The 26,994-nt window shown below is 43.0% G+C and overlaps 1 protein-coding gene across 5 annotated transcripts; it reads left to right on the forward strand.

The window, feature by feature from the left end:
• Nucleotides 1-1,154: 1,154 nt before the first annotated feature.
• On the forward strand, nucleotides 1,155-25,107 carry akap11 (A kinase (PRKA) anchor protein 11). 5 transcript variants are annotated; one of them, XM_076746341.1, is made up of 12 exons: nucleotides 1,155-1,172; nucleotides 8,603-8,707; nucleotides 9,279-9,389; nucleotides 9,474-9,527; nucleotides 9,732-9,863; nucleotides 10,919-11,183; nucleotides 11,479-15,898; nucleotides 16,172-16,312; nucleotides 17,974-18,060; nucleotides 20,291-20,337; nucleotides 20,990-21,189; nucleotides 22,151-25,107. In XM_076746341.1, the coding sequence occupies exons 2-12, from the start codon at nucleotides 8,645-8,647 to the stop codon at nucleotides 22,334-22,336; spliced, it is 5,706 nt and encodes a 1,901-aa protein (XP_076602456.1). In that variant the 5' UTR covers nucleotides 1,155-1,172; nucleotides 8,603-8,644; the 3' UTR covers nucleotides 22,337-25,107. The 5 variants fall into 5 exon arrangements, with proteins under 5 accessions (XP_076602456.1, XP_076602455.1, XP_076602458.1 ...); XM_076746340.1 differs by lacking the exon at nucleotides 1,155-1,172 and adding an exon at nucleotides 1,509-1,555; XM_076746343.1 differs by lacking the exon at nucleotides 1,155-1,172 and adding an exon at nucleotides 1,509-1,555 and having other exon boundaries at nucleotides 17,977-18,060.
• Nucleotides 25,108-26,994: the final 1,887 nt, after the last annotated feature.

Raw genomic sequence — 26,994 nt, forward strand, 5'->3', positions numbered from 1 at the left:
CGAGCATCTGTAGCAGCTCTTTTTCTTACTGTCCTGTCCATTCCCTTCCACCTCTTTCTCCAATTGTCAACAAGGACTCGCCTCAACTTTTTTCCACAAGAAACAAAAACCCAATTGTGAACCACATGTAATCTGTCCATGTTTCATAGTTTCCGAGTTTCATCAACATGGCTGTTGATGTGCCCGCAGTAAACAACAAAAGTTTCCAGGACAAGCAGGTTTTTTGTTCAAACAAATAGAGCAGACATGCATTTTTTCTGAGATGCATTGCTTGAGACAGACAGGGTCCTTGTGGAAATAAAAGAACTGACAACATCTATGTTAAGGAACTGAAAACATGGGTAACCATTTCAACATGTTGTTGTTTGTGTCATCAATGTTTTGGCTGACAAGTAAAACTTCAACCAAATACTAGAGATAACTTAGACAGGTTGTATTAAGTATAACAAGTACGGCAAGATCTGCTCAGAATGTGGTCAACCAAATGGCTGAACAAGCCATTAAAAGGTCAATCTATAAATTACTACTTGGAAGTGATTATTCTACTTTTAGCTTTTGTGCTTTTATAGCTTTTATAACTCACCCTTTTTTTCAGTTTTCCTTCCAGTTTTCACCACATGTTAATCGAAGAGCTTTAACTTTCTCTTATGTATTGTAAATATCTGTTAATTTTCTGGTACGGGAAGACAGGATTCATTACAATGAAGAATACAAATAACTACAAATTAATAAATGTCACAAGAGCACAGCATCACCAGATTCAGTGATAAATCTGTGTGAATGTACAGATACAAAACAGCAATTTGTGTTTGATGCAAGTGCAAAATTGATCTTGAAATGAAATTAAATGTATAATGTCCTGAATGCCAACAGTTACACCCATTGTCTGAATCCATTAATAGTGGCAATTCAGTAGAGTGCAGCTTATATGGTTTCGCCCAATGTAACATAAAATGAAATTCTATTTAACTTAAATGTTAATAACAAGCACATTTTTGTTAATTTGCCTGCAACTTGATTGTTCTGTGTTCGACAGTGCCAGTGCGACACGAATCGTTGTCTCGGTGTCTGATTGATAATGCCTTAAACAGCTTTTCATGGGAAGAACGGTGATCCACGTGAATGGGGAGTTGGATTCATTTCAGAGAATCGTTGAAATTGATCGTAATAGGGTAAAGTGCATACATCTTCTTAAAATCATCCAGTTAACTTTCTTGGGAGGTCTGGCTCTATGAAAGAATTTACCTCGTCATAAAGGTTCCAAACACTGAAAATAGTTGGAGCTGCTGCTCTCAATGAACGTGCATGTTGCCATTTTGTGGTGAAATAGACAGACACAATAGTCATTAAGCTTATCAACCATTCATCCATGGAGCCCACCTTTAATTGCAATAAGGAGTAATCGGGGCATTAGTGGGGAAACCAAGGTTGGCGAATTGTTTAACTTCAGTTACGTTAATGTCAGCGAGAACAGTTCAAAACGGATGAATCGTTTGTGGGTCGCGCATTGAACACAGCGGCTACCGTCAACGCTGCTGGAGTCCGACACTGAACGGTGAGGTAAAATAAACTGATAAAGGAAAATAGCTATATTTCGAATACTCAGTAAATGCCCACAGATTGTTATTGATCAGGCATTTGAATTTAGTTTAAGGTTATCGTTAGCTGGATGGCTAGGTGCTAGCTAACGACAATAAGGTGACATCACAAACCGAACCGACTGCGGCCTGGTTTTGCTGATAGCCCAGTGATTGACAGCCTGTCAACTAGCAAGGTGGTTAATTTGGTTATGGATGACTGTTGTTGTATGTCTTCCGATAGTTTGTTGTGAAATGATTTATCTGCATATCGCTCTGCGGCTAGCTAGTCAGATAACAGTTTGCCTGTTTTGGTAGTGGCTGCATAGAGCCTGAATCAACATCAGCATCTACAGTGTGTGGCTCCACTGTGGCCTGCTGCTGCGGCGGGTACCAGCCCCACAAGCTGTGGTATTAGCTAGCTAGGCTTCTTCCAAACACCCGATGTCTGCCTCATTTCAATGTATTACGCCGTCAATAGGTGTATTATACCCTAGACTCAATTATTTGAAACATACGGAGGTGTTAAATATTACGTTCAGTTTGTTGAATGGAAGTTTCAGGGTCAACAAGTCATGTTAACGTTATGCAAAATGCTTTAATGTCGCTGATTGAAGTCGCGGCCACAATATAAAATGTTGAATTTGTTGTACACAGTCTTTAGTGATAACATTTCGTACACGTAAAATGGCAAATGTGTTGTTTAGCTCTGTTTCTTTCACTGAAGGTAGGCGTGGTAAGAGGGGACACTGAAAAGGAACGACCATCTTTAAAGACACTTTTGACAGGACTGTGCTGTTGAAGTGAAGTCAGTATCAACACCCAGACCCACAGTCAGAGACTTGGATGGATGGATGCCGTCATTAGTTGGCATTAACGCATCATATGATTATGTTTGGTGAAGATACATCCAAATTTCGTCTTAGTTGTTGGTATATTGTTCTCTTCGGACAACTGGTGGTATTTAAGGTCTGTCACATAAGATGAAGGAAATAAGCAAATGCACACAATGGGTCTTTTTTTTTTCACGAAATACATTTTGACATGCCACAATAGAAAAAGCACCGGCTTAAATAATAAAATTGTTGATGGCTAAATTCCATTTAGCTGTCTCTGTGTGTGGGCCCTGGTATTGGACATGTTGGTTCTCTGTCAGGTTGTCATGGCTAACTGACACTTAATGTTAGACTTGTGTGCTGTGAAAAATGACTAATTAGAAGCTGGGACTTGGAAATGTACAGCATTTTAGCTAAGAAATGACAATCAACTATCAATCAAAACAGTTCCAGATTTTATTATTATTTTATTTGTCTAATTGATTCATCGACTAATCAGTAGGGAAACATCAATCAACTTTTTTTCAGTTCTGATGTGATGCCGATACCAGAATCTGCTGATACAGAGTACCAATCTGATACCAGTGTTTAATTAGTAAGATGTATGCCTCACTGTGCGACTGGGATCATTCTTGCTTCATCATTCAGCCATGAATTAAACATTGCTTTCCTAACTTTGTAAAAAAAAATGTAACTAATAAATACACCAATTCGAAATATACTGAATTGTTATTTATTATTGAAATAATAAATAATTGTGCACCAACAACTTGAAATATATCTATCAAATAATATCTTCAAATTTAACAGGAATTACAATTCAAGTGTAAATCTTTTTAAAGAACAAATTGAACAGAAATTAAAATTCCAGTATAGAATACAACTGCATTGTCTGAGAATAAAATGTAAGCTTGCGAGGGAGCAATGGAGTTGTGTGATGGTGTCCTCTGACCATTCAGGGGCGCTGTATGATTGTGGCTTGTGACATTTAAGTTCCTGCTAACTGTGAATTTAAAAAAAAATGGGGGGGTTGCATGGTGGTCATGAAAGGGCACAAAATGTGTCAGAACATTGTAGCAGAACATTGTCTAGTCTGCAACTGTTATAATCCTCCACGATAACCACTAGAGTACCTGAATACCAAACCAATATAGCATTAGCATCCTCGGCTACTAGATCCACTGCTGTCTTGTATTAGTGCAGTACTATGATGTTGTTGTGCTCTTCTGCATTAAGCTCCTTTCAGACATAGCAAGATTTGAGCTGCACTCACTGCTGGGTTCCGTGGTTTGTTGGCGAGCTTGCTGCTTTGTTTAACGCAAAAATGTCATGGCATGGCACAGGCAACTTGAAAAGCAGTTACCTAGATATAACTTCAGTTCTATGAGTATGTGTGTAGCCCTCTAATGGGCTTCGCTATTGGTTGACTGTCTCAAGGTTCCACCTCAGCAACGTAGTTGTCTATGAAGAACTGAACATAATGAGGGATGCACCCCACCTGCACCCCTGCATGAAGGCAGCAGGGTGAGTCCCAGAACATGACTTCCCTTCACCAGGGCAGGGACATGGAGCTGCTGCTTGCATACCAGTGCTGTGTATTTCTCATATACAGCAACCCAAAGCACACCACCAGTTGGGCTGCTGATATCATTCCGAGAGGCAACAGGACGCACTGCTGGCACTGCTTACTTGACTCATCAACTCTCTGTAGAATCGCCTCCAACTGCACTTCGGACATACGTGCAATCATTGCGCATGAGTCCAACAGTAGCCTGATGCCTGTATGGCATCTGCTGGTTGAGTTGTAGGGTGCTCTTGCTGGGCTTGAGAATCAGACATTTATTGATGTTGGTTAGTATTCTCAAGCCTCACATGACTAACAATGCAAACATCTGAAAGCACCTGTTTAACTGAGTTAACATCAGACTAATTCTGGTAAGCATTGCACCTGAAGTAACACAGCAAACAGCACAGCATTTGAGTGGATATGCTAACCAACGCTAACCTCTGAACCAACCTCTGTGCCTGTGATTGTGTACTGCTAGAAGAAGCACTCTCCGTTATGCCTTTTATCAAAAGAATAAGGCTGCTGACACCGTTATTGTCACCAGCCCAAGGAAGTGGAATGAATGGGCCTGACGCTCCTGCCACAAACTTGGCTGCAGCTGCGGAGGCTGGGCTGGCTAGCAGGCCTCTCTGTAGGTCAGTGATGTCACAGCTCTGCTGTTGGTCTAGCTGCTGCTGCTGGAAAGCAGGGCGTTTCCTTGGGACAGTGGAGAGGGGCCAACTGCTCCGACACCTTCTACATCACCACCAACAGCCCAGTCATTGCTTGAAAGAGTGAGTTGGTGAAAAGAGGTGCGTTCAACAGAAAACACTGCTCCTTCTCCTTCAGTGAGAACAGACTAGAGGTGCCTGTGCCTGACCTGGACAGCACGTATCAAGCATTGAGACATGTGGAGGAGAGAGGTCACCGTCGTCTGGATCTCTGTGATCACCATTGGTGACAGCTCCACCCTCTGGTGGCTGTAAGGTCCAAAGATCCCACAGGAAAGCCATATTATTTGCCAGGGCCACCTTCTGTGCAGAATCAGCATAACAGCACTCGAAAAGGTTGGCCATCATCCTGTCACATTCTCAGACGGGAGTGACAGCCGACCTTGGCTGTACCAGGGGGAGACAGAGCAGATGAGCCAGACCTGACTGTCCTCAAGTGGGTAGCAGTGGTCAGCTGACATGTTGTCGTCTTTGATGAGGGAGGCTGGGTATTCATCCTCAAAGACATGGCAGTCATCCTCCTCATTGTGTTCGGCTCACATTTTGGGTCGAGTCATAGCACTCTCCACTGCTGGCTCCAAGCTAGCATGGTGGGAGCTAGCTGACAGACCAAAGTGCAGCCGCTGCTCATGTCTCTCCTGGGGGAGTGTGAGACAGGCAGTGAAAGTCTCAGCCTTAGCCTGATGCTGCTGGTCCATGCAGAGGAACCAGGATTCATGGGGGTCTGCAGGCAGCATGAGTGAGGTGTAGGTGACACAAAACTTGGAGAAAAAAATCCTTCTGGGACACAAAGCCAACAGGAACAATCAATTTCTCAAAATGGCTGAATGAAAAAGGGAGATGAGCAATGCATGCACTGAGGCTTGATAGGGGAAGGATGCTACCCCCGATTGGGTGGTGAGTACAAAATTCATTGTCAGGTGCTGAGACAAAGCCTCAAGAGGGTAAAGCGATAGCAAAGCCCATCAGAGGGCGAGGTATGTAGGAAATAGATTTCAGACTGCAGTGGTGGCATTGTCATGTTTTGTCTGCAAGGGCCTCAACACAACACCAAGTTAGACTAGACCCACTACATTATTGTTGTGGGCAATGTAAACACTGACAGCAACAGTAAGAAATTCTGAGGGAGATGGTAGGATGCAGAGGCATGGTCAGCATCTGTTTGTTAAGTTTGCTGTTCTATGTTCCAAAATGCAAATGTTACTTTTTGTTGGTGTTTGTAATGTGTCTTTTCAGAACATGGTGGTTTATATTGGTTATTGTCATTATTGTGCTGGTTTATAGTTTGTGTGTCTGTGGTGAGGTGAGGTGTCCTCTTCTTGACCCCAGTTAGGTTTTAGCAAATTCTACCAGCGTGTTGCTGACGGTTAACATAGTATGCACATTTAGTGTTAAACATAGAATTGAATGGAAAAGGTTGGTCCATAGATGGTCCCCAGAGCCATTGAATGCGGGAGTTGCGACACTCTTTGATCTCACAGTTCATGTAGCTCTCAGTAGTTTCAAACAGATCCGTGCTGTCAACCTGTTTAGATCGTTTCAAGCAGGACAGACAGTAGCAGCACCTGTATTTGGAGCAATTTTCAGTCAACGTTAACACATAGTGTGCATTGATAAGTACTTGTCGTTGATTACACTTATATTCAGTAAATATTTTCTGTGGAGTAGCAGAGAAACAGCGGTAACCAGATTTTCTCTTTTTCTCTCTTTCTCATTATTTTGAAAATGGTCATTCTGCATAATGAGTACTTTTATATTTTGTACTTCAAGTGTATTTTGGTGCTGATACTTTTGGACTGAATTTTGAATGCAGAGCTTTTACTTGTAACATTATAACAAAAGGTTGTAATGTTCAGTTTTTGTTGTTTAGAGTCATTGATTATCTTGTGCTAATTAACTAAATTAACTAGATTAAGTAAAGCTGGCTACATAAAATACCATTGACTGGATTTGTGAAAAGTCAGCTAATACATTAAATGCCAAGGAATGCAGTCAATTCATCAATTTACCAGCGAGTGCACTTGGAAAACACTCAAAATGACTGGGGTTCAGTGCTGGAACTACTCAGTTGCCCCACGATATGCCTTACTACATCATCACCGTCACCCAATCCAGTTTTTTGGGTCAGTATAGAACTCATATTCAGTGTCAGTATTGGATTGGTGTATGCCTACTAATCACCTGAAGAAAAAAACATTCAAAGAAACGACTAGTCCTGATATCACCTGACCAAAAAGTCACCTGTTCCTCATTAGAGACCTGTGTTTGGTCTCACAGTGAGCTGTGAGTTTTTCTCATGTTCTCCAGGCTGTGTTTCTCTCTCTCAGTCTCTGTTTATCTATCCTTCCGGCCACCCAGACTCAAGCTCAAAATTTGGCCCACATCAGCTCCCAACCAAACAAGATTTTAGACTACACAGTTTTTGCCCTTGACAGGTTGTTTTGCTGTCTCCCTTCTAAGATGATCACAAACACCCCCCAGATTCCTTCGACTGCATCAGCCTAGCTCCATTACATTTTTTTGCAAACTGTGATAATTAGTTTTATGAATCAGCCCTTCAGGATTTGTTTAAGCCTAATCTTAGACTTGAACTTGTTCCATGACATGACTAATACCAAATACATGTGGTATTATGTGACCACATTAGCTACATAAGGTGATGATGGAGGCCTATTAAGTTGACTCACATTTACTGTTCCATTGAATGCTAAAGCTGGGAATTAAACATGAAACATCCCAGGCTAAAAAAGCACCCTGCCAGCTACTTAATGCTATTCATATCTGTTCGAGATAGTCACAGCCATAATAGACGTCATTGTGCCTGCTTCCTTTGTGAACGAATTGAGATGCACTGCATAGTTGAGGTTAGGAAGCAGTTGCTGGCTGTGTTGTTTTTGTACAGCCCACCAAAGCACCCATGAGAAGCTTGGAGGTCCTGAAACACCAGAGGAAGCCAGTGGCATGTACTCTATCCCTCTGGTTCTCAGGATGTAGGATGGGCTGATCAGTAGGACCGCCTGCCTGGGTCTAGACTCAACTAGCTGCTTTGGACCATACCTCAAAGGAGAGGCTTGGATTTCTTGGGAAACTTTTCCTTCTTGTACACTGTAAATATTTTGCCTCCTTTACCCGCTCTCTCATGCTGCTTACCAAGTGTGTTTCCCCTTCTCTGAGCACACACCCCTGTTCTATTGCCTTGCTGTTTGATCTTTGATGCAGGCCTGACTGTTTAAAGAATATCAAAGAAGCATGGCCTACTATAGCTTATCCTCACTAGCAGGACATGTCTGGGCCTACTTTTAAGAGCTTGATTCATGTTGTTTTCACACAGGTTGGAAGAAAATGTTGGTCTAGAAGGTTGGCTGTACAATCTCAAAAATGCAGAACACAAACCAAAATGTTAACTAATGTATTGCCTCCTGTGGTGAAATGTTTTGTTTTACAGGCTCGAGTTGGTAACTCTTGGCTCATTAAACTGCTGAATACCACAGGTGCAGTGACTTAACTCTTGACTTTGTCACATCATGCTTCCTGTTTTGGTATGTCGGTGTGTAGCAGTAGATAGAGAATACTGTGATATCATTTTGTTTACTAAGAGCACTGATGCCGTCATGGCTGTCATGTGATTGTTGCTATGGTTGAGGGTGAGACAGCTGAGTACCACATAAGAGCAACAACTCTGTTTTCTTTTACTTGCTGAAGATTGTTGATAGAACAAGAGAGAGAGAGCCTCATACAAGAGATTCAGCTGTGGGACCAAAAGTAATGATATGACTCAAACTCACTGACTTTGTATGTTCTCTCTAGCGTTCTTATTTCAACAGTTTGACCTTACTTTCTGAACTTTTTTGCCATATCACTCACTCTGTCATTTTCTATTGTCCTTTTTCCCTGGCACCTTTCTGTTCACAGGTGAGCAGCCTGTCAGCCAGCCACGTGCAGCTCACTGTTGCTATGGATGCCTGTGCCCGTATTAGAGGAGTTTCAATAAGGTCCAGGGCTTCAGTCCGGAAAGAGGTCTGTCTGCTGGGACACAGCATTTTATTCTGACAATCTGGACTCTGTAATTTGTAGTGTCTCTTTAAAAAAGCATTGCAAGCACCACTCTCCAATGATTCTTTATGCCTGGCATTACATCTGACATACAATTTTTAGATGCACATTTGCTCCTGCACCCTCTGCAGGAGAAATTGTCAGATTTAGTTTGGTCTTCACAAAACATTGACATTTGCATTTTGCTTCAAACTTCCAATGTTGATGTAATGTTACAAAATGTATGATACAGTACTGTATTATAACTGTTTTATGTGCTTGTGCTCGTTAGTTGCCAGATGTTTACTGCAGTTTCTAATGTTTTGAGATGGATTTTCTCATGAAATGGACTGGCCAATATGATCTTTAAAGTGTTTTATATGTGAATTGAAATATAATCTGTATACCTAATAATCGTTTATTACAAGGAAGCAATTACATAAAAGAGGATAAACAAAATACTGCTCTACAGTGACAGACAAATACTATCACATTAGTTTCTCATTATCTCTGTGGCTAACCATATACTTATAAGACACTGCATGTGTGCTTGCAGACTGTGCGTGACAGTGGGGCTCAGTGTGTGAAGAACCTATTTAGGAATAAAAAAGAACTATGCAGTGTTGGCCAAGAGCTGCCAACCAGAGACTCAACAAGATTGACAGAGGTTAGTCACATCAACCCCAGTGCAAACATAAGCAGTGCTCAGCCATATTGAAACATAAACTGACCGTCAACTGTGCTCTTTCAGATTCATTTTGTGTGTCTGCCTGGTCAGTGTGAAGGGGAAGATGTCACCCACCAGGTGAGTTGTCACGGTGCCCAAGTACTGTCCTGCTTATAGACTTACACTTGTCAGATCCAGTTCTGATATGATAGTGATGGAGATTGAGTCACAGTTTTCAGGTTAGCGATGGTAACAAAAATAATTTTCCACTGAGTTCTTGGTAGGTCTTACAGTTTACCTTGTGACCTACAAGCTAAGCAGCTTCTGTCTCTTCTCTCGAAGGCTCTGTCAACTCTGCCGGGAGGACTGTGTGAACTTCTCAGGTCCCTCCATATACACAGCCTCAAGAATGACGAGGTTCTGCTGCTCAAAGACTGCCGAAGGCTGGCCGAGCACAAGGACTCTGGGTCTCAGGTAGGTGACAGGCCTGTCATGTTGAAGGAATGTGCTCAGTCAACATGTTGAATGAAGCAAGTTACCAGAAGGCAGGGAAGTAAGAATGAGGTACTGTATAGTACTCAAGTTTTTCTGTGCCTGTCGATAGATCTATTCCATCAAGACGTGATTTTTTTACAATAGGCACCAGTGGCTCAAGATCATTTCCTAAGCTAAAACTTGTTTTCATAGAATTCTCTCAACATGTGTTAATGTCATTTACAAAAGAAACTGAAACAACTTCATTTCCAATAGAAACATGCAAGTAATGCATCTGATGCATTTAGCACTTCACTATATTTTATATCTATATTTCATTCACTATATTTTAAGACAAATTTGACTTTTAACAGCAAGTAGTAAAATTGAATCACTTGTTAAGTGTGGTATTTGTTTGTGTGTGGATTTGTTGCCTGGATTGTTTTCCCACATTTATAGCCTTGTATGTACCTGCACATAAACCAATATACTGTCTTTCTCATATTTTTGAAAAAATGCAGGTGGGATAGACAGACATTGAGATGTTGTTTTTCCATCCCGCAATTACAGCCTTGTCCGTCGTGATCCTGTGTGTAGTGTTTGGGTTCACACAGACCCTGCACGTCACTCTGTGATTTTGTTTCAGACAGTGAGACCTCCCACCTTATCTGCATTACAGAGTTGACTTGCACAGAATGATTTTGTATTCTGTGCATGTAAATGATCAAGTTGCAATCAGAGTACAGACATAACAATACAATTCCGTCCCTCTTCCCTGCTCCTTTAAAATTAGGATAAAAAAATCGCTATGTGAATTCTTATTAATTTGCAATAGCTAAGATCATTCACGTTATCAGCTTGTCTTGTTCTAAGTGTTTGCTGGACATTACTTGTCTGCCTGTTGGTTACAAATGCTGTAAATTGTCCTATACAATGAATGAGCTGAATAAATCATCAAGTAACCAAGCTTAACTTTCAGTATTTCTGTTCGTCTTTTCTTCCTTTTTTCTTTTTCCCTCTTTATCTCTTACTGTTCTGTTTTCTACTTCCTTCAGTGTTGGTTAAAGGCCGTGTGTGTGCTGAGGCATAATCCCACCACTACCATCCACCCTCAGGCCAGTGTAGGATCTTTGGTGGGTTTGTTGGGGTGCTACATGGCAGGTGTTCGCTATGCTTTGGAAATTCAGACTATTCAGAGGGGCACAGCTGAGCCCAGCCAGCCAGAGGAAGATGACACCAACCAGTCAGTCTCATCAATTGAGGATGACTTTGTCACTGCCCTGGAGCATCTGGAGGAGGACGACACAGGAGACAATCCCTGTAGGTTTAACATGCAATGCTTAGTGGCCTCTGTTTTCTTATGTTGAGTATCCATCTGAATAAAGATACCACTTAAAAATCCAAAATGAATTTTAAATCTTCTGTTTTCCATACCATCATAATTTTGTGGCATGAATTTAAAGTGTTTCCTTTGTGTCTAATCAAGGCACAGTGGATGCACATCTTTTGTTTTCATTCATCTTCCTTTTCTGGTGAACTTTTTTGTCTTTTGTCCCATCTTTGTATTACTGTGTATAAGCATTTTTCTCCTCTCTGTCCTTGTCCATCTCCACAGCTGCATCTTCCTATCGCCATTTTAAAAAGCGTGATGTGGCATCACAGACAGTCCCACCCCACAAGAGAAGAAAGGAGTTATCAGGCTCCCGCATTATCATAAGTTCATCTTCAGCCAAACATAGGTCAGGCCCAGATGTATCTGTCACAGTCCAGAGGTCATCAGGTGTGGAATCCCAATGGACTTACTGCAGTCCTGGAGCTCGTCTCCCCTCGCCTTTGATTCATGTCAGTGAATCAGAAGAGTCAGACTGCTCCAGCCCCAGCCCAATAATTTTCTTGGATGAGGTGGGCTACCAAAAGAGCCTGCTGGCCAAGCTTGACATCCCCCAGGTGCCAGGGGGGCCCAGAGAGCGAGTTGAAGACTCAGACTCTGAAGTCAGTGAATTCTTTGATAGTTTTGACCAGTTTGATGACCTGGAGGAACTGAGCTCAGAGAGCTGCACTCTCGCACTGCCTCTGGATGCCATCAGTGCCCCATCCACACAGAAAAGGGCCACTGAGTCCAGCGGGTCAGCATCCAAATATGTTTCTAGGGGCTGCTCAACTAAGGGTATGAATCCTCACTGCTTTGACCAGCCCACTCTCCCAGCCAATGTGAAAAAGCCCACTCCTCTGAAACCTGGCTCTCCCTACTCACTTCACTCTGAGATGCCTGACTCAACTCGACCAGTGCAGACCCCTTCTGAGGAGAATGGTGGTCCACTTTTTAGTCCCGTCAGCTCCTCAGCCTTCAGCCCTCTGGTGGATTCTAGTGGAACACTTGAATACTTCTGGAAGACCGATGAGGATGGACAAGACAGCTCAGAACTACGTAAACCCCAGGATCTCTGCTCTCTGTATAAGACCTACTCAGACTTTGCCAGCAGTCTTTCCAAAGAAATTTTGGGATCTGTGTGTGGCTACCAGTCTGCTGTTGACATTAGTGACAACAAAAATCTCAGTTGCGTCTGCCACAAGGAATTCAAGAATCCTTCAGGCTACCTGATGAAGCTCTCAGAAATACAAGAAACTGTAACAGTGACCAAGCTGCAGAAGAAATCACAGTCACTGAAGGATGGTATTCAGAGGTTTGCCACTGACCTTGTGGAAATGAGTTTGGGAAGCGCCTTGCGAGACCTCCAAAAAGGCGTATCCTCCTGTACCACCACCTTGTGTCACCTAGCTGCCAGGCTCACATCGTCTGTGTTTCAGATGGCCTTCCATGAGATAGGCATGCGCCATGCCTATGTGTTGAAGGAACGAGCAATTAATGGATTAGCTGGTTTCCTAGTTGGAGAGGCTGTGTCGGGAGCACTGAAAGAGTTCCTGACTGTGAAAAAGCAGATTTTCCACAGCACAGTAACACGTTTTGCTGCTGATCTGGCTGAAGAGCTGGTGTTTGAGGGCATTATGGAAGTGTGTCAGTTCTCCCACCCCTCAACCCCGCTCACTCCTAGTGATTGGTCCTTTGGCCACAGACAAGAAGAAGAAGAAGAGGAGGAGGTGGTTTCCTCCTATGCTTCAGACTTGTCTGAGTCTGTTATCCAGGAGGCCTTCATAGAACTTTCCCAAGCTGATGTTGCCTTCACTAGCCAAGCGGCTATTAGTGTGTCTCTGGACAACATCTGTTATGCAGTCAGTGCAGAGAACACTAGCACTCACACCTGCAGTACCTTTGCTAACCAGCAGGTTTTGAGTGCCGGCTCAGCTGCAGCAGCCCCAGAGCCCTCAGGAGAGGTTGCTCCCCGCACAGTGAAGAAAGCCCTGTTCACTGTATCTGGCATGGCCAGCTGTATTCCTGTACCACAAGCAGGCCAAGCCCTCTCTCACCTCCAGGACTCTGAGGAGACCTGTCAGTATAAATCTAGCTTGTCGGATACCCCACAGGCCAGCCCTAAAAGACTAATTGTATCTTCCTCTGACACCACCACATCTACAAAAACTCACCTTTATAGTCATGGAACACAGACACCCATACCTGGAGGAGACCCCTTCCAAGGAAGGCATCCATTTCAAAACTTCTCTGGCAACATGGTGGATATGATAGTAACTGAGGCTTGTGACCTCATAACTGCTTCTAAGATGAAGAAGAGTTTTGGTGACTGTGCTGATTTCCTCACAAAGACAATCGGAAGCAGGCGTGGCTCTTCATCTAAGCAGGAGATGGTTAATTATGAGGCTCCAGATTCCCCTTCAAAGCATGAAGCTGGCAGGGAGAGTTTCAGATATGACTGCAGAGATTCTGGGTATGTTTGGAAGGATGGTCCTGTCAAGCAAGCAACAGACCTTAGCATACCTAACATTTCCTTTCAGACAGACTTTCAAAGCCAGGGGATAGCCAGCTGTGAGTTAGACCCCAGGATTAGAGGTGTGGCTGAAACCCATCCTATGATGATGGATACTCTTGATGTGCCAGGTACTGAGATGGGTGGACAAAGGAGGACATCTGTCCCGAGGGATGACTCAGTTCCAAGCTCTGGCCAAAAGTCTTGGGGCACCCCTGGCACCCCTCCCTCAACCCCTCAACAGTCAAGTGAGGTGTCCAAGGAAAAACAGATAAAACAGTTCTCCAAGAAACTGAAAAGCAAACTGGCCAAGGAATTTTCCCCTGCTACCCCCCCACCTACCCCTCACTATCAGCCTGAGCCTGGTCCAGGTCCAAAAGACATCACCCCTGAGGCAGACAAGGCTGAGTTTATGCTGAAGTTGATGAGATCTCTGTCTGAGGAGGCAGATGGCAATGAGGATGAAGATGAAGAATTGGCAGGAGAGGGAGGTGTTGGTTGCACTAACAGATGTTTAGAGACAGTGGCAGGCCGGCATGAGCTGAACCAGATGTCCACTCGCAGAATGTCCAACAAGGAAGCTCTCCACTATGCTGAGCGGTTGGCTTGTCACATTGTCTCCATGGCAACAGAGATGGACACGCTTGGAGTGGCAGAGCAGGAGGGGGAGCTAAGCAAAGGCAGTGAGAGACGGAGAGACAGTGTGGCCCAGTTCTCAGAGCAGACCCTGAACACCTTGTGGGTATATGCTGGGGAGGTGGCGGGAGAGGTCATCAATGATGTGAAGAAGATGGTGATCTCTGCACAGCAGTGTCCCTATCACAGGGCCTACAGAAGAAGAAGCTTTGACAGATCTAACTCTGAATGTTTGCATCACTACTATCATCAACACCAGTCCCAATCCAGTACAGACCAGAACAGAGACTGGAGGGTAGGGAGGCTGGCTGAGCAATGGTCTAATGACCTGGTAGCCTCTGTCCTCCGGTCTCCCACCTCCACCTCAGGCACAATCTCCAGCGCCAGCTCTGGCCTGTCCTCTGAGTATCCCAGCTGTGAGAGTGTGACAGATGAGTATGCGGGCTACCTCATCAGGGTGCTGAAAAAGGAGGGAGGCAGTAGGGAGTTGGTCCTAGACCAGTATGCCAGCCGGTTGGCCTACCGCTCCATAAAACTAGGCCTGGCTCATGCCAGTCGCAAGATCAAGCAGAGATCGTCTAGCATCCGCCTTCACTCTTCCAGGTCACTGCCAGATGAATGGAAAACTTCGGGTAGTGAGGCCTCATCGCCCAAGGACAGAGTAGAGTCAGTGGCTTATCCCTCAGACAAGGATGCTCAGTGTTGTTGTCGGGACTCTGAAGAGCAGAGCCAGAGGGAGTACATGGATCTGTTAAACTTTGCAGAGTCTTTAGCTTACAACATCACCTGTGATGTCACACGTAAGTTGCATCTGTCCTCTGTACGGCTGCCCAAGTCACTTACTGACTCCTGTCTTTATAAGAAGTCCAAACTGGAAGACATGGCAGAAAATCTCATCAGGAACTCCTTCTCGTGCCCCTTGTTGTCCAAGGAGGCTAAGAGCAAGCATTATCACAGTACAGGAAGCCTGTACGATGGAGGCTACAGGAGTAGGGTGATGCAAGTCATCGAGCATTATGCCAGGAAAATAGTTGATGACACTCTGAAGATGAGTCTGGCTTCAGTTGGGCATTCATCCTGGGAGCAGAAGAGGACCCAAGGCCATGATAGGCACTCTCACACCCAGAGGTTATCCGAGGTGCCATCAATGGGCCAAGCCCTGGGAGAGAGGACATGCCGTTATTGTCAGGTCCATGAGTGCCCATACTGCACCAAACTTAGCAGGCACCACCACCAGCCTGTATTACAGAGGAGGAAAAGAGGGACAGATTGTCAGGCAAGGACTGAGCGGCTCTCTAGCCTGGAGATTCCTAAAATACACATTGACCTGGACCACAGGGCAGCGTTTGCAGAGGAGATGGTGTCCATGGCAATGGAGACAGCTAAACGTGAGCTGAGCAACACCAGCCTTAATGCCGACAGTGGCATTGGACATGATGGAACCAGCTATGCTGAGAGCCTGACAGCTGAGATCATGACTTCAGCCCTGTCCAACATCTGTCAGACTGCGAACATCAGGTACAAACACCAAGATTCACATTAGTAGTTGCTTTTGCAAGTTCTGATCATCATGTCCACATGTTCATGTTATAGCTAGGGTCACACATATTCTGTAGCAAGCATGTTTATTCAATTGACTTCACAAGCTGCTCCAATTTCACATATACTTCTCACGTAACTTTACCATTTTAGTAGGTAGACAAAATTGTCATCAGGAATTTGAAAGCGTAGATACTTGCATATTTTTTGAAACTGTCCATTTTGTCTCCTTCCATCTCTCTGTGCATTTAGCTTTCCTGGTCGGGAGGCCACTGAGTCCTCTGTGTCCCAGCAGCTGAGTGTGGGAGATGACAGCCTGGGCAGCTGGTCTAACCTGAGCTTTGAGGATGAGCACCCAGATGACAACAGCAGCTTCCTCCACCTCAGTGATAGGTATACAACCACTAGCTTTCTCATATGTAACATACCAAATATCCAATTACCTGTAGAGCATACTGTTATTATTTTCCTACATTAGACTTGGCCGTCGACAATGTATTGTCCACAATTTGGTATACGCCACTGCCCATTTTTTCCTTTATGTCCTCCACTCTGATGTACTAGCTAGTATCTAGCCTATGTTGCTGTTGGATCAGTGATGTCCCATTATTCATGCGGATGTGAATTGAATTGGGGTCAAAGGTTGTGTCATAGGCTTTTACAGAAAGTTTTACTTATTTCGTTCATTTTTACCTGTGCCCGTACCCATGAAATTCTATTGATTTTTTTTTGACCTGTTACACAACCCTTGTGGGTTTCTATACTGATTCGTTTATGAGCAGGATTTGGGCTCAGGTTTCAGGCAGTTTTGGAATTTTCTACCGGAAGTAGGAGTTATTGAAACCCCTGCTGTGTACTGGGTAAAATTTTCATGTAGCTGTCTATGCAGCCAAGTTCTACTCAGAATGTTTGTGAAATGCATCACAGGGCTAAGGGCCAAATTGTACTGTGGCAGAATTGGCTTTCGCATTTTGGATGTACATCATCACTATTTGTGTGTATGCAACAAAGAGGGAGAGAGTGAGACCAAGTGAGTGAGTCTGAGTATCGGCCCTCGTCACATGGTCTCACACAAGTCTCCAGTCTGGAAATTATGGTGTTGACATTTCTGTCAAAGGTTGTTATCTCTATGGAAGCGAAACTGACAACATTTGAGATTCTTTCCCAAGACACTGAAAGAACATGATGTATTCGCAGCTAGTTATTTTGGCCATCAGGGCCAAGTTAATGTATCATAATATTTTCTAAAGGTGTGTCTGAGTGCTCTCTTCACTTCAGGCAGTGTTTCTACAGGAACAAAGTCCACCATGTGTAATTCATTACTCTGTCTTCAAAAGCCTGCTGCAACCATTTCCGCTCAGCAGATGAAATAACAGAAGAAAAAAAAATCACTGTCGAGGTCTGATTGAGATTCTGAACATGATAATTGACTAAATGAAAAAAGCTCTCTCCATGTGTCATTCACTCAAACCACATGGAGAAAGCTGTAGCAGCGTTAATGCAGATTAAAGGAGGTATTTTTAGATATCAGAAATGTTCCTCCCTTCAGCCTCACAGAGAGTGCTGCAGGCCACAGTGTGCAGGTTCCAGCCAGCAGCCTAATCATTGACTAATTACAGAGCGTGTATGTTGTGTTTCTGTTGTCAGCTGGTTGTCCCGGTGGAACCCGCAGGATTAACAGGATTATGTGAGGACAAGAATGTAATGATCTCACATTTTAGGCCTTTAACAACAAATTGTCTCTATCAGCATTACAGGTGATTCAGTGGGATATAGTGTGTGGTGGAAAAATCTGCATCATTTGGAGAATCCCTCTCTGTTTTGAACCTCACCTGGTATTTAAAGGATTATTCCAAATGCCAGAAATGGTCATCAGCCTGAGCATTGTTTGTTGAAGCTACATGGTAGACATGGTCATTATAACAAATGGGATGAAACTGCTGATTATATTCTGATCTTTGCTCCATATCAGTAGCTCTCATGTGATTATGTCCCGCTTAGCAGGTAGTGCCTGTCATTGTTGTAGTGCTGCATTACCTGCCTTCTCTCTCCAGCAGCAATGGGAACAGCAGTAGCTGGAGCAGTCTAGGCCTGGAGGGGGAGGCCTGTGAGGAGCGCATGTCATTCTCTCCCTCTGACAGGTTGGTCAGCAGCTGGTTGACATGGCTAGCCTTCCAAAATGCGCGTCAGACCTGGTGGGGTTCACCTAGAATGGGACAAAGTTATGGTTGAATCATTGAATTTACCATAAAGCCAAAAGTAAGTAAAGAAGAATGTTACAGATCCATCAGTGGAAAATCTCAACTCAAAATTGGAACCAGGCAATTGCCACATGATATGAAAATGATTTAAAACATTGTACAATGCTATTTTGATTTGTGCTTTGTCTCATACTAGGAACCACCAGCGCCCTTGTATGACCACACTAAAGCTCTAAGAATAAATATGCTTGACATGGCATATGCTTGTTAATGTTAGCATGCAATGTTTTGCTGGTTCTGCATTACTTGCATTTAATTTGGTTTCCTAATAGGATAATTTGTAGTGTTTTTTTTAATGGGTTCACATATTAGTCCTACAGGTGTGCCATCATTGGCCTTATTTCATTAATGAAAACATACTCGCAGAGATAATCTACAGCTTTGACAAGTTTAATCCATACTGCCAGCCATATATAAACACACCATTGTTTTCTCAGGCTGGTGAGTGTTTTTGCTTCCATCCATGCTGCCGCTTGTTTGGGCTTATAGCAGTGCAGTACTGTCAGTCAACATGTTAATCAGCATGTGCTTGTAGGAAACCTCGGTACCATTTGAGGTCGAGAGATCACCACTGAAAAACAGTCTTTTAAATGCAAAAAGCTGCCACATTTACGTTATCCTTGTAACAACTTCCATGTTTTCTTGGTTTTATTTTCCATCAATGGAGTACATTAATTCAGTTCTGTTTGGCAGCTGACAACCAGTTCTTAGATGTCAGAGATTCCCACAGACATCTGAATGCACCAACAAGGCAATCAGTGCCTAAAACTGCACAAGTAGTACTGACAAAAAAATGAGGTCACAAAGTATTTGCTGTAATAAGCTTCCAGTGGCTTCCCAGAACGTATCAAACTTGATACAAATTTTTCAGTCTGAAATTGAAACTGGCAGCACTGCTGGGACAATCCTTTTGTTTCAAAGTGTAACTGTAACTTGTCTACTTAAATTAAACCCATATCCACATTCACACATGTGAAGCCTGCTGGTATCTGCTGAGACCATCTGGACTGGCCATCTACTGTTACCTGGTGTCACTCTTCAGATGGTACACTGTAGGAGTTAATGGATAATATATATACAACATAAATATGTCTATCATTTAGTTATTAATGTAATATATTTAAATGTATTAGGCCACTGTATGTAATGTTACAAGGCAATTAGCAAGACTGCTTTATGGCAGTATTGGATTTTTATGGATGTTTTGTCCATAAATATTTCAAATAATAATATCACAACACATACTGATGTCAGATAACATGCACTGTACAGTAATAGAGGGTTGTATAATAGCACCCAGTCCTTCATCACAAGGTAACATCACTTGGCAGTGAAGATTGGCAAATAGCAGCTGGCCAGTTCAGTGCCTGCCATTAGGTGGCAGGTTTCTCACAGATTTAGGTTTGTGGATTAGTTCCATCTAAACATGACACTTCAAAACATGTTCAGATAGGTTAGGAAAAATAATGAAGGTTGTCTTAAAATTGGGCTGTGCTGGTCAAGGCTCCATATGTCATTATGTACTGGTTACTATTTTGATTAAAAAAAAAAAAGGATGACTTGACAGTCGGTGCTGCCCTGTCTCTCGTAGTCCTCCTCACCTCTGCTTTGACAGTGTCATCGCTCCTTCATGATCCTATTCATAAAAACAGTGGATGTGAATAGATGTACTCATTCTGCAAAGAAAGCGATGTCCTTATATCATATTGAGCAGAGTCTGAGTGTCTGTAGCCGTGGGCTGTGTCAACAAGACTGCGATTAACAATCTTAAAGCGGAGAAATGACTGTTTACCTGTTGGCACGTCACACAGCAAAGATTTGCAAAATTGACAAAAAGGATATTGAGTTCCATTCAGAATGGAAAAATCAAGATGTACACTTTTGTCACTGTGACATCGAAGCAGAAGAGTAAATTTACTGGAAAAACTGAATGGAAATATGCATCATGGTTCCCTCAGTGTGTGTCAGATGTCTTTTGATTGGGGTTGCTTTGTTTGAAGCTTGTGATTTCTGATATCCTGCTCTGCTTCTATCAAAGGATGTTAGCTTAAGCATGCTTATTGTCATTTCTTTCTTTTAATGAAGCTGTGTGATGTTTCTCACCCAACAGTGACAATACAGAGGACAAGGAGACTGAGGTCAAAGAGGAATCCAGTGGTAAGCATATTTTACTGCCCGCAACTTCACCTTCAAGGGTTTTCTAATCTGGTGAAAGCTATTGTGAACAAATGCAGATTTTGGCCAAAAGAAAAACCATCCAACAGTTTAACATGGCACACTTTTGGACAGCAGAGAGATGTGGGGAGAAGAGGGGCCCCTTTCCTAATTTGAGGTCTTGTGCTTTCCATTCGTTGAGATTCAGAACAGTTGGCCTTGATTCAGGCTGGATGTGTACGTCTGTCTGCCTGTCTGAGTGTGTTGTAGCCGGGGATTTTACCACCCCCATATCCAGCCACACTAATGCTCATTCATCCACTCCACTCCCTCCACAGTCACTCGCTGCATTATGTGTGTGTGTCAAACCAGAGCAGCCCCCACTTTGGGGGCGGGGGCTCCTCATTGGGTCTGTTCTGCTGTGGGAGCGTGGGAACCCAGCACGGAGCACAACAGGGTTGAGGGAGCAAATGACTGTTCCGTATTACACTTGGTGTATCTGCCTGTCTTGGAGATATACTGGAGAAGATGAGAACGCATGAATGTGCAAAAGGTTCATGTGATCAGTGTTGAGGAGGGCCAGCCTCTTAAAAGAACAGGAAGTAGTACAAAAATATGATTCCTCTTGAATGATCCATGTTTGTCTGTGCTGCAGGGACTCTCTGTGTGGACAGGACTCAGGTGCAGGCTCCCAGGACTTCTCTGGTCATAGTAAACTCGGATGTCAGGGAGCTTGGGTGTGGCCCTCAACATGTGACCCTTGACCCTCAGCTCAGGAGCATGCTGCAGTGGGTGGCAGCCTCTTTGGCTGACATCTCCCAGATCCAGCTGAGTCCTGACAGAGAGCTCCAGCAGGTGATTGTCCTCAGTCCATTCTGAACACACAGGATTTATTTCCTGCCATGTCAAACAGGTTCCTGCTGTGGTATTTTATCATTAAAGATTAAGACTTTCTTTAACCAAGTCAGATGGCTTCAATAAGACGGGTCATTCTCTCCATGACTGTTGAGGTTGGTTTTAAAGGTTAGGTCTTGTATAGTGGTATCCTGTTTTCCATTACAGTTAGCTTTGCTGTGGAGACGAACGGCTGAAAACCACCAGCTAATGTGATGATTAAGTAAAACAGGTTGTGTTATATATTCTAATGCAGATGCCCCCAAAGCCCTGTTGGATGAATTCAAGTCAATCCACTGACACCAAATGTGTCCATCTGATCACCTTTATGCACTCTCATTATTTAGTTTTCTAAGTAGCACTTTCAGTGTTAACACCTAACATGTTCAGGTGTTACAGTTAACTCAACATGTGGATAGATTTTCAATTAAATGATAATTTCAGTGTATTCAAATTAGTGGAGCTTCTCTCCATGTTTATCCATGGAAATGCAAAAGAACCCCCTGTGGTACAAGCACCCCTGACTGTAGAGTGCCACTATTAAGTGACCCATTTGATGTAGTCATATTCTTTGACTTTCATGTAGAATTTATCAATTTCTCTAATTTGTTCTCCAGTGTCAGTACCTTTCATAACTAATGGGAAACAGACAGATTTAACAGACTGGTTAAGAAGGTGAGCTCTGTCCTGGGATGCCCCTTCGACCAGGTGGAGGTGGTGGGAGAAAGGATAATGATGGTTTAGTAATCCACTATCCCCTTTGCTGTAACACTGCAAATTTCCCCGTTGTGGGATTAATACAGGATCATCTCACCTCAAACCCGTACACATATACCCAGATCCAGACTTGGCAGAGGTCCATACTAATAAATCTAAGTTACAATTGATTATTGAAGTGAATGATAACTGTGTGTCTTTTCAGCTCCCAGCTGTGGTCCAAAGACTGCAGGAGAGGAAGTGGAGGGTGGGAGAGCTGCTGCACATGCTGCTGCGCTACTGTGAAGAGAGTCAGACACACAGTCAGTCCCAGTCCAGAGAGGAGGCACTCCAGGCAGGCAGAGAACTTCACCGCACCCCGCTGTTCCAGTGGCTCCTGGAGCACGCCTAGGGCCTCTCCTCTCCTCTCCTCTCCTCTCCTCTCCTCTCCCTAGTTCCAAACAGGGCTTTGCAAACTCCACAACCCCTAGAGGGCGCCATATCAATCAGATGATCTAACTTAATCCTATGAATGTGGGCGGCATGTGTTTTGCATTGCATGCTGTGACCAAGAGTATTTCTGTTGTATTTTCTTTGTCTGTTCACCTTCTGTTTTGCTGTTGCTGATTATTCATCGGGCTGCATATGTTACATCTTGATTTAGTGAGCTGTCTGTCCCGCCCACCTATTCCTCTGAATTGAAGCCCTCACACCTTGCTGCGGTTGAGTTTGAGCTACAGAAAGAAAAGAGGGAGCGAGAGAGACCCATCCCATCTGTTCCAGACAGAGACACAAATGCAATGAGTTGAGAGAAAGAGAATGTGTTTTTTGTTAGGGAATCCCCATGCTGGGTGGATGATGTCATCACACCCACAGCTCACCTCTGTGGTGTTTCCACATGTTAAGAGACCAACTGTGCGCACACATGCTCACAGCACACCACACCCTCATATTATCAGAGGGAATCCAAGATATACTGACGCTCATCAGCATCTGACAGTTATTCCCCTATAGTATTCCATTATTCCATTCCAAATCCATAATTGTATTCATCCATTGAGAATGACAGTGCTTGTTATTCCTGTTTTGTCCAGTGAAGTTTTTATCCGGAGCACTGAATAAGTGAAATGTTGGTATAGTGACTCCTCACGTTTATCTGATATGCTGCCGGACGTACAGATCGACACGACACTGTTCAAGCTGTAAAACCCTTATCTTTAGTAAATTATACTACACTGTCACTTTGCATTGATTATCAAAGGGGCCATTCGTTTGGCAGTAGAATGATAAATAGCACTTGATGATGTTGCCTCTTGCCAGTATTGGTATTCCTGTTTTATCTAATACTGTAACACTGCTTGCCTAGCCTCAATCTCCTTTGTTGTAAAACTTAGTAAAATATTTAGAGTGGATGATGTTTACGAGTGCGGACGGTATTAAAAAAAAAAAAGTCTATTTTTGAAGGTAGATTATGTCTAATCAAACATGAAATGCTGCTCAAAGCTATGAAAGAAGCCATGACATTGGCTTAATGTTGCCAAATATAGCTTATAAGGTGACTCTCCTGCAGTCAGTGATAAGTGTATGATCCCCTGCTCATCTGTGTCAGTGGCTCAGTTCCACTTTGGGGAAGATCCAGTGACGCAGATAGCGGATCTTTTAGCAATTAAAGACACCCCTCCGGTCTGCACCTCCAGAACCACAAACTGTATTGCTCAACTCTGGACTCACACATTTGTCACCCACGCGCCACAGTCACCTTGTGGAATGAAGAACTCTGAATACCACAACCGACTTCCACACAGCACTAACTACTCTAACACACACGCACACACATACACACACCCTTGTTACTCACTAGTCCTCATGTATACGTCCACATGCACAGCACTACCAGCTACTTGCTGAGATGCACTTTTTTTAATTTGGCTGAAGGGAGACTGGGCATTTCCAGCCTTGCCGTCAGATCTCTCCTGGCCTCCTCTGTGAACTTACTCACAGCATGGCCGGTCCACTCTGCAGTCATTCATCGTACATGCACAGTCCCCCCCCCTCCAAAGAAAAATGATTGGGATACATTTTGATGTTGCTGTTTATTTATTGTTTTATAAGTGAGGGACCTAAGGATGACACGATGCCGCGAGGTCTTCAGAGTTATATCAGGACTTCCTTTGTGAGTTTGAAACACTGTATTATAGCACAGCCTCATATCTAATACTATAAACTAAGTGTTGGTGGTGGTGCTCACCTGCATGGATCAATCGTCATTGACTTTTAAAGCTCAGCATTATTATTCTTAATATATTGGCCTACACTAATGGAGCAGCAGTGATTTGTCTGTGCCCACGCTGCCTCACAGTATGCTATAGGTCTCTGCAGATGCCTTGTCTGTTACTACTTAATCTCTAGGCTGCCAAATGGCCATATAATCTCAAGGGTGTTTGTGCTGTATGATTTGTTTACATGCAAAAATGAATAAATCACAAAATCCACTATGTAAAAAAAAAAAAAAAAATCCCAAAGCGATATACCTACTATTAGAAAATAATAGAAAAGAAGACACAGTGAAGTATTAACCTGAGAAGTGAGGGAGTGCTTATATCTTGGTTTACATTAAAGGAATGTATTAAGAGTCATGAATTGACCGGTGAAGAGAACGCATCAGTGAACGGATTCTCTCCCAGTGTGAATGTTAAGTTGTTGAAGTAGAACTTTTCCATTGCCTAGGCCCCTCCTATTTTCTTTATCTACTTTACATTCCTGTGCATCCCAAATGACCTCTAGTGCTATATTGTTGTGTTTGTGAAAGCTGAATGTGTACCTGCAAAGGCTCAACTCCATTTAGAAGCAGATACTGTAAAGCTGTCTTGCTACTGCTGTTCCCAGTGTTACATTCTGCCTCTCTCTGACCACAGGCGAGAAAAGTAAAAAAAAAAAAAAAAAAAAAAAAAAAAAAGCTGTACAGCACCTCCACTAACTTATGTATTTTTCCTGCTTCCTTGTAAAATCCTGCCAAATAAAGATATTTAATAAATTATGTAAGTTATATAACAGTGAGTTCACTACTTGTCCTCCCCAGTGGCATTGCTTAATAGTTTAAACATTCTGAGCTTGAGGTCAAAAACTCTAAATTTGTTTATGTAAAAGCTTGGTGTGACAATAAAGCTTTTTCATGTGCTCTTATTTTTTTGTCTCCTTTTAATGAAGACACATCACATCTATAGATCTTTATATATAATATATAATACTGTTTCACTTTACAGATAAAGCCTCTCATTGTCCTCGCAGCAATGAGCTTTATTTAAGTGTTTTGCTCAATGAAAAAAAAAAAAAAAAGACTTGAGTGATTGAATATTTGGCATTTTGTATCCAATCATGACTGAAAATTGATTCACTGATTGGTAGATGAACAGAGAATTGATTAGCAATTCATCAATTAATCGTTTATTGAAGTCTTTTACTAAATTGCAAAAAACTCCTTGGTTCTAGCTTCAACAGTCATATCTGATTTTGGAAGTCAGTTTTGAAGACATGACTTGAATATATCCACTCGAGCACTGTCCTTAAGTATAATGTTGAGGTACTTGTTATTTGAGTTCTTTTCATCTTATGGTAGTTTATTCTTCAACTCCACTGCATGTCAAAAAGGAACATTGTACTTGCATGTATTTGTTTATGCACTTTAGCATATTAAACTGACCACCTGCAACATTAAAATACTGCTTAAGATCTAATGCATCAGTAATAATAATCCAATCCAATAGTGTATATATGTAATACTATAAGACTGAGGGAATGATTCTACATTATGAATACTTAGTCATTTTTACTGATAATACTTCTGTACTTCAGTAACCATATGAGTGAAGGACTTTATCTTGAAAGGATTTTTACACTGTGGAGTTACGACTTTTGCTTAGCACTGATCCTTACACAGTGACTAAACATTAAATCAATTAAATCAAGTGATCCAGTTCACAAATAAAAATAGTCATTACTTGCAGCGCTACATCCACTGCAGCAGTTGTATCAGGAACTACACCACATCAAAGTCAGTCTTTACCATCAGTGAAGTACCTTCAGGATTTGTCTCTTACGCACTTTGATGGGAGTTCTGTCTCTCTTTTCTGCTTCAAAGCAAATCCAAGACCATGCAGAATGCTGATACAGGCTGAGTTTCCCAGTGATAACAGCCTGCTGTTAAATACAGCGATTCCTCCAAGCCTATAAAAAGGCTGTCAATTTACTAGCCAAGGCTGGCCCATCTCCTTACTGTTACTTGAACTGCAGGTGCCAAAGGAAACAGAAGGAATGTGGATCTATTAAAGCTGGTTTCAATAACAGTGCTACAGTTCTTGGTTATGCCTGGATACAGCTGCACAAAACAACCATTGTTGCTGTGTGATTAAACCGTACCACACAGGCACAAATATATAATTAGGTAATGTTTGCTACAATGGGCATTACCTGCCAGCATACCTGTGTAGTGGATGAATGGAGCTGTCTGTCTGCGATGGAGGGAGTGAAAAGAAGAAAGAGAGAAGGAGGGGTGGGGGTGGGGGGAATACGTAATTGCATGCTGTATAGTGATCCAGGAGGCGAAGAATGTGTCTGACAAGCACATCTCTGATCTTCTGAGCGGCGGGAAGCCTGCTGACAGACAACAAGAGAGCTATCAGGCTGGCCATACATGGGTATGGTTGGCTTTGCTTGTGGGATACCTGACTGCGGGAAGTCATCTACACCAGGCTTCAAATTAGGGGATATGTGTGTGGAGATCTAAATCTCTGTCAATTGTTGTCTGCTGTTGGTGAGAAAGAGGAGTAGGCTTACTGAGGAAAATGACAAGATTAGTATTTCCTGCTTCCTGTTCTGGAGCGACAGGACAGATCTTTATCCACCACTGAGGCAGGGAGCCGCCTGAAATTCACAACATTTGTTCCTGTGCTCAGAGATTTGCTGGATCAGTACAACCAGAGTGTCAGTGTGTCTGTACCCAGGGATCCAGCTTGCAAGAGGGCTCAGCAAAGAAAAAGTAAAAATAAATTTGGAAAGTCCCATTACTAACTG

This window comes from Chaetodon auriga, chromosome 13 (assembly GCF_051107435.1).
Source record: "Chaetodon auriga isolate fChaAug3 chromosome 13, fChaAug3.hap1, whole genome shotgun sequence".
NCBI lineage: Eukaryota > Metazoa > Chordata > Actinopteri > Chaetodontiformes > Chaetodontidae > Chaetodon > Chaetodon auriga.

Excerpts from the sequence above, each read along its gene's own strand:
- akap11 (XM_076746341.1), top strand. The coding sequence starts at position 8,645 with ATGGATGCCTGTGCCCGTATTAGAGGAGTTTCAATAAGGTCCAGGGCT. Across the intron at positions 9,528-9,731 it reads GGGAAGATGTCACCCACCAG|GCTCTGTCAACTCTGCCGGG; the intron begins GTGAGTTGTCAC and ends CTTCTCTCGAAG. Across the intron at positions 11,184-11,478 it reads CGACACAGGAGACAATCCCT|CTGCATCTTCCTATCGCCAT; the intron begins GTAGGTTTAACA and ends CCATCTCCACAG.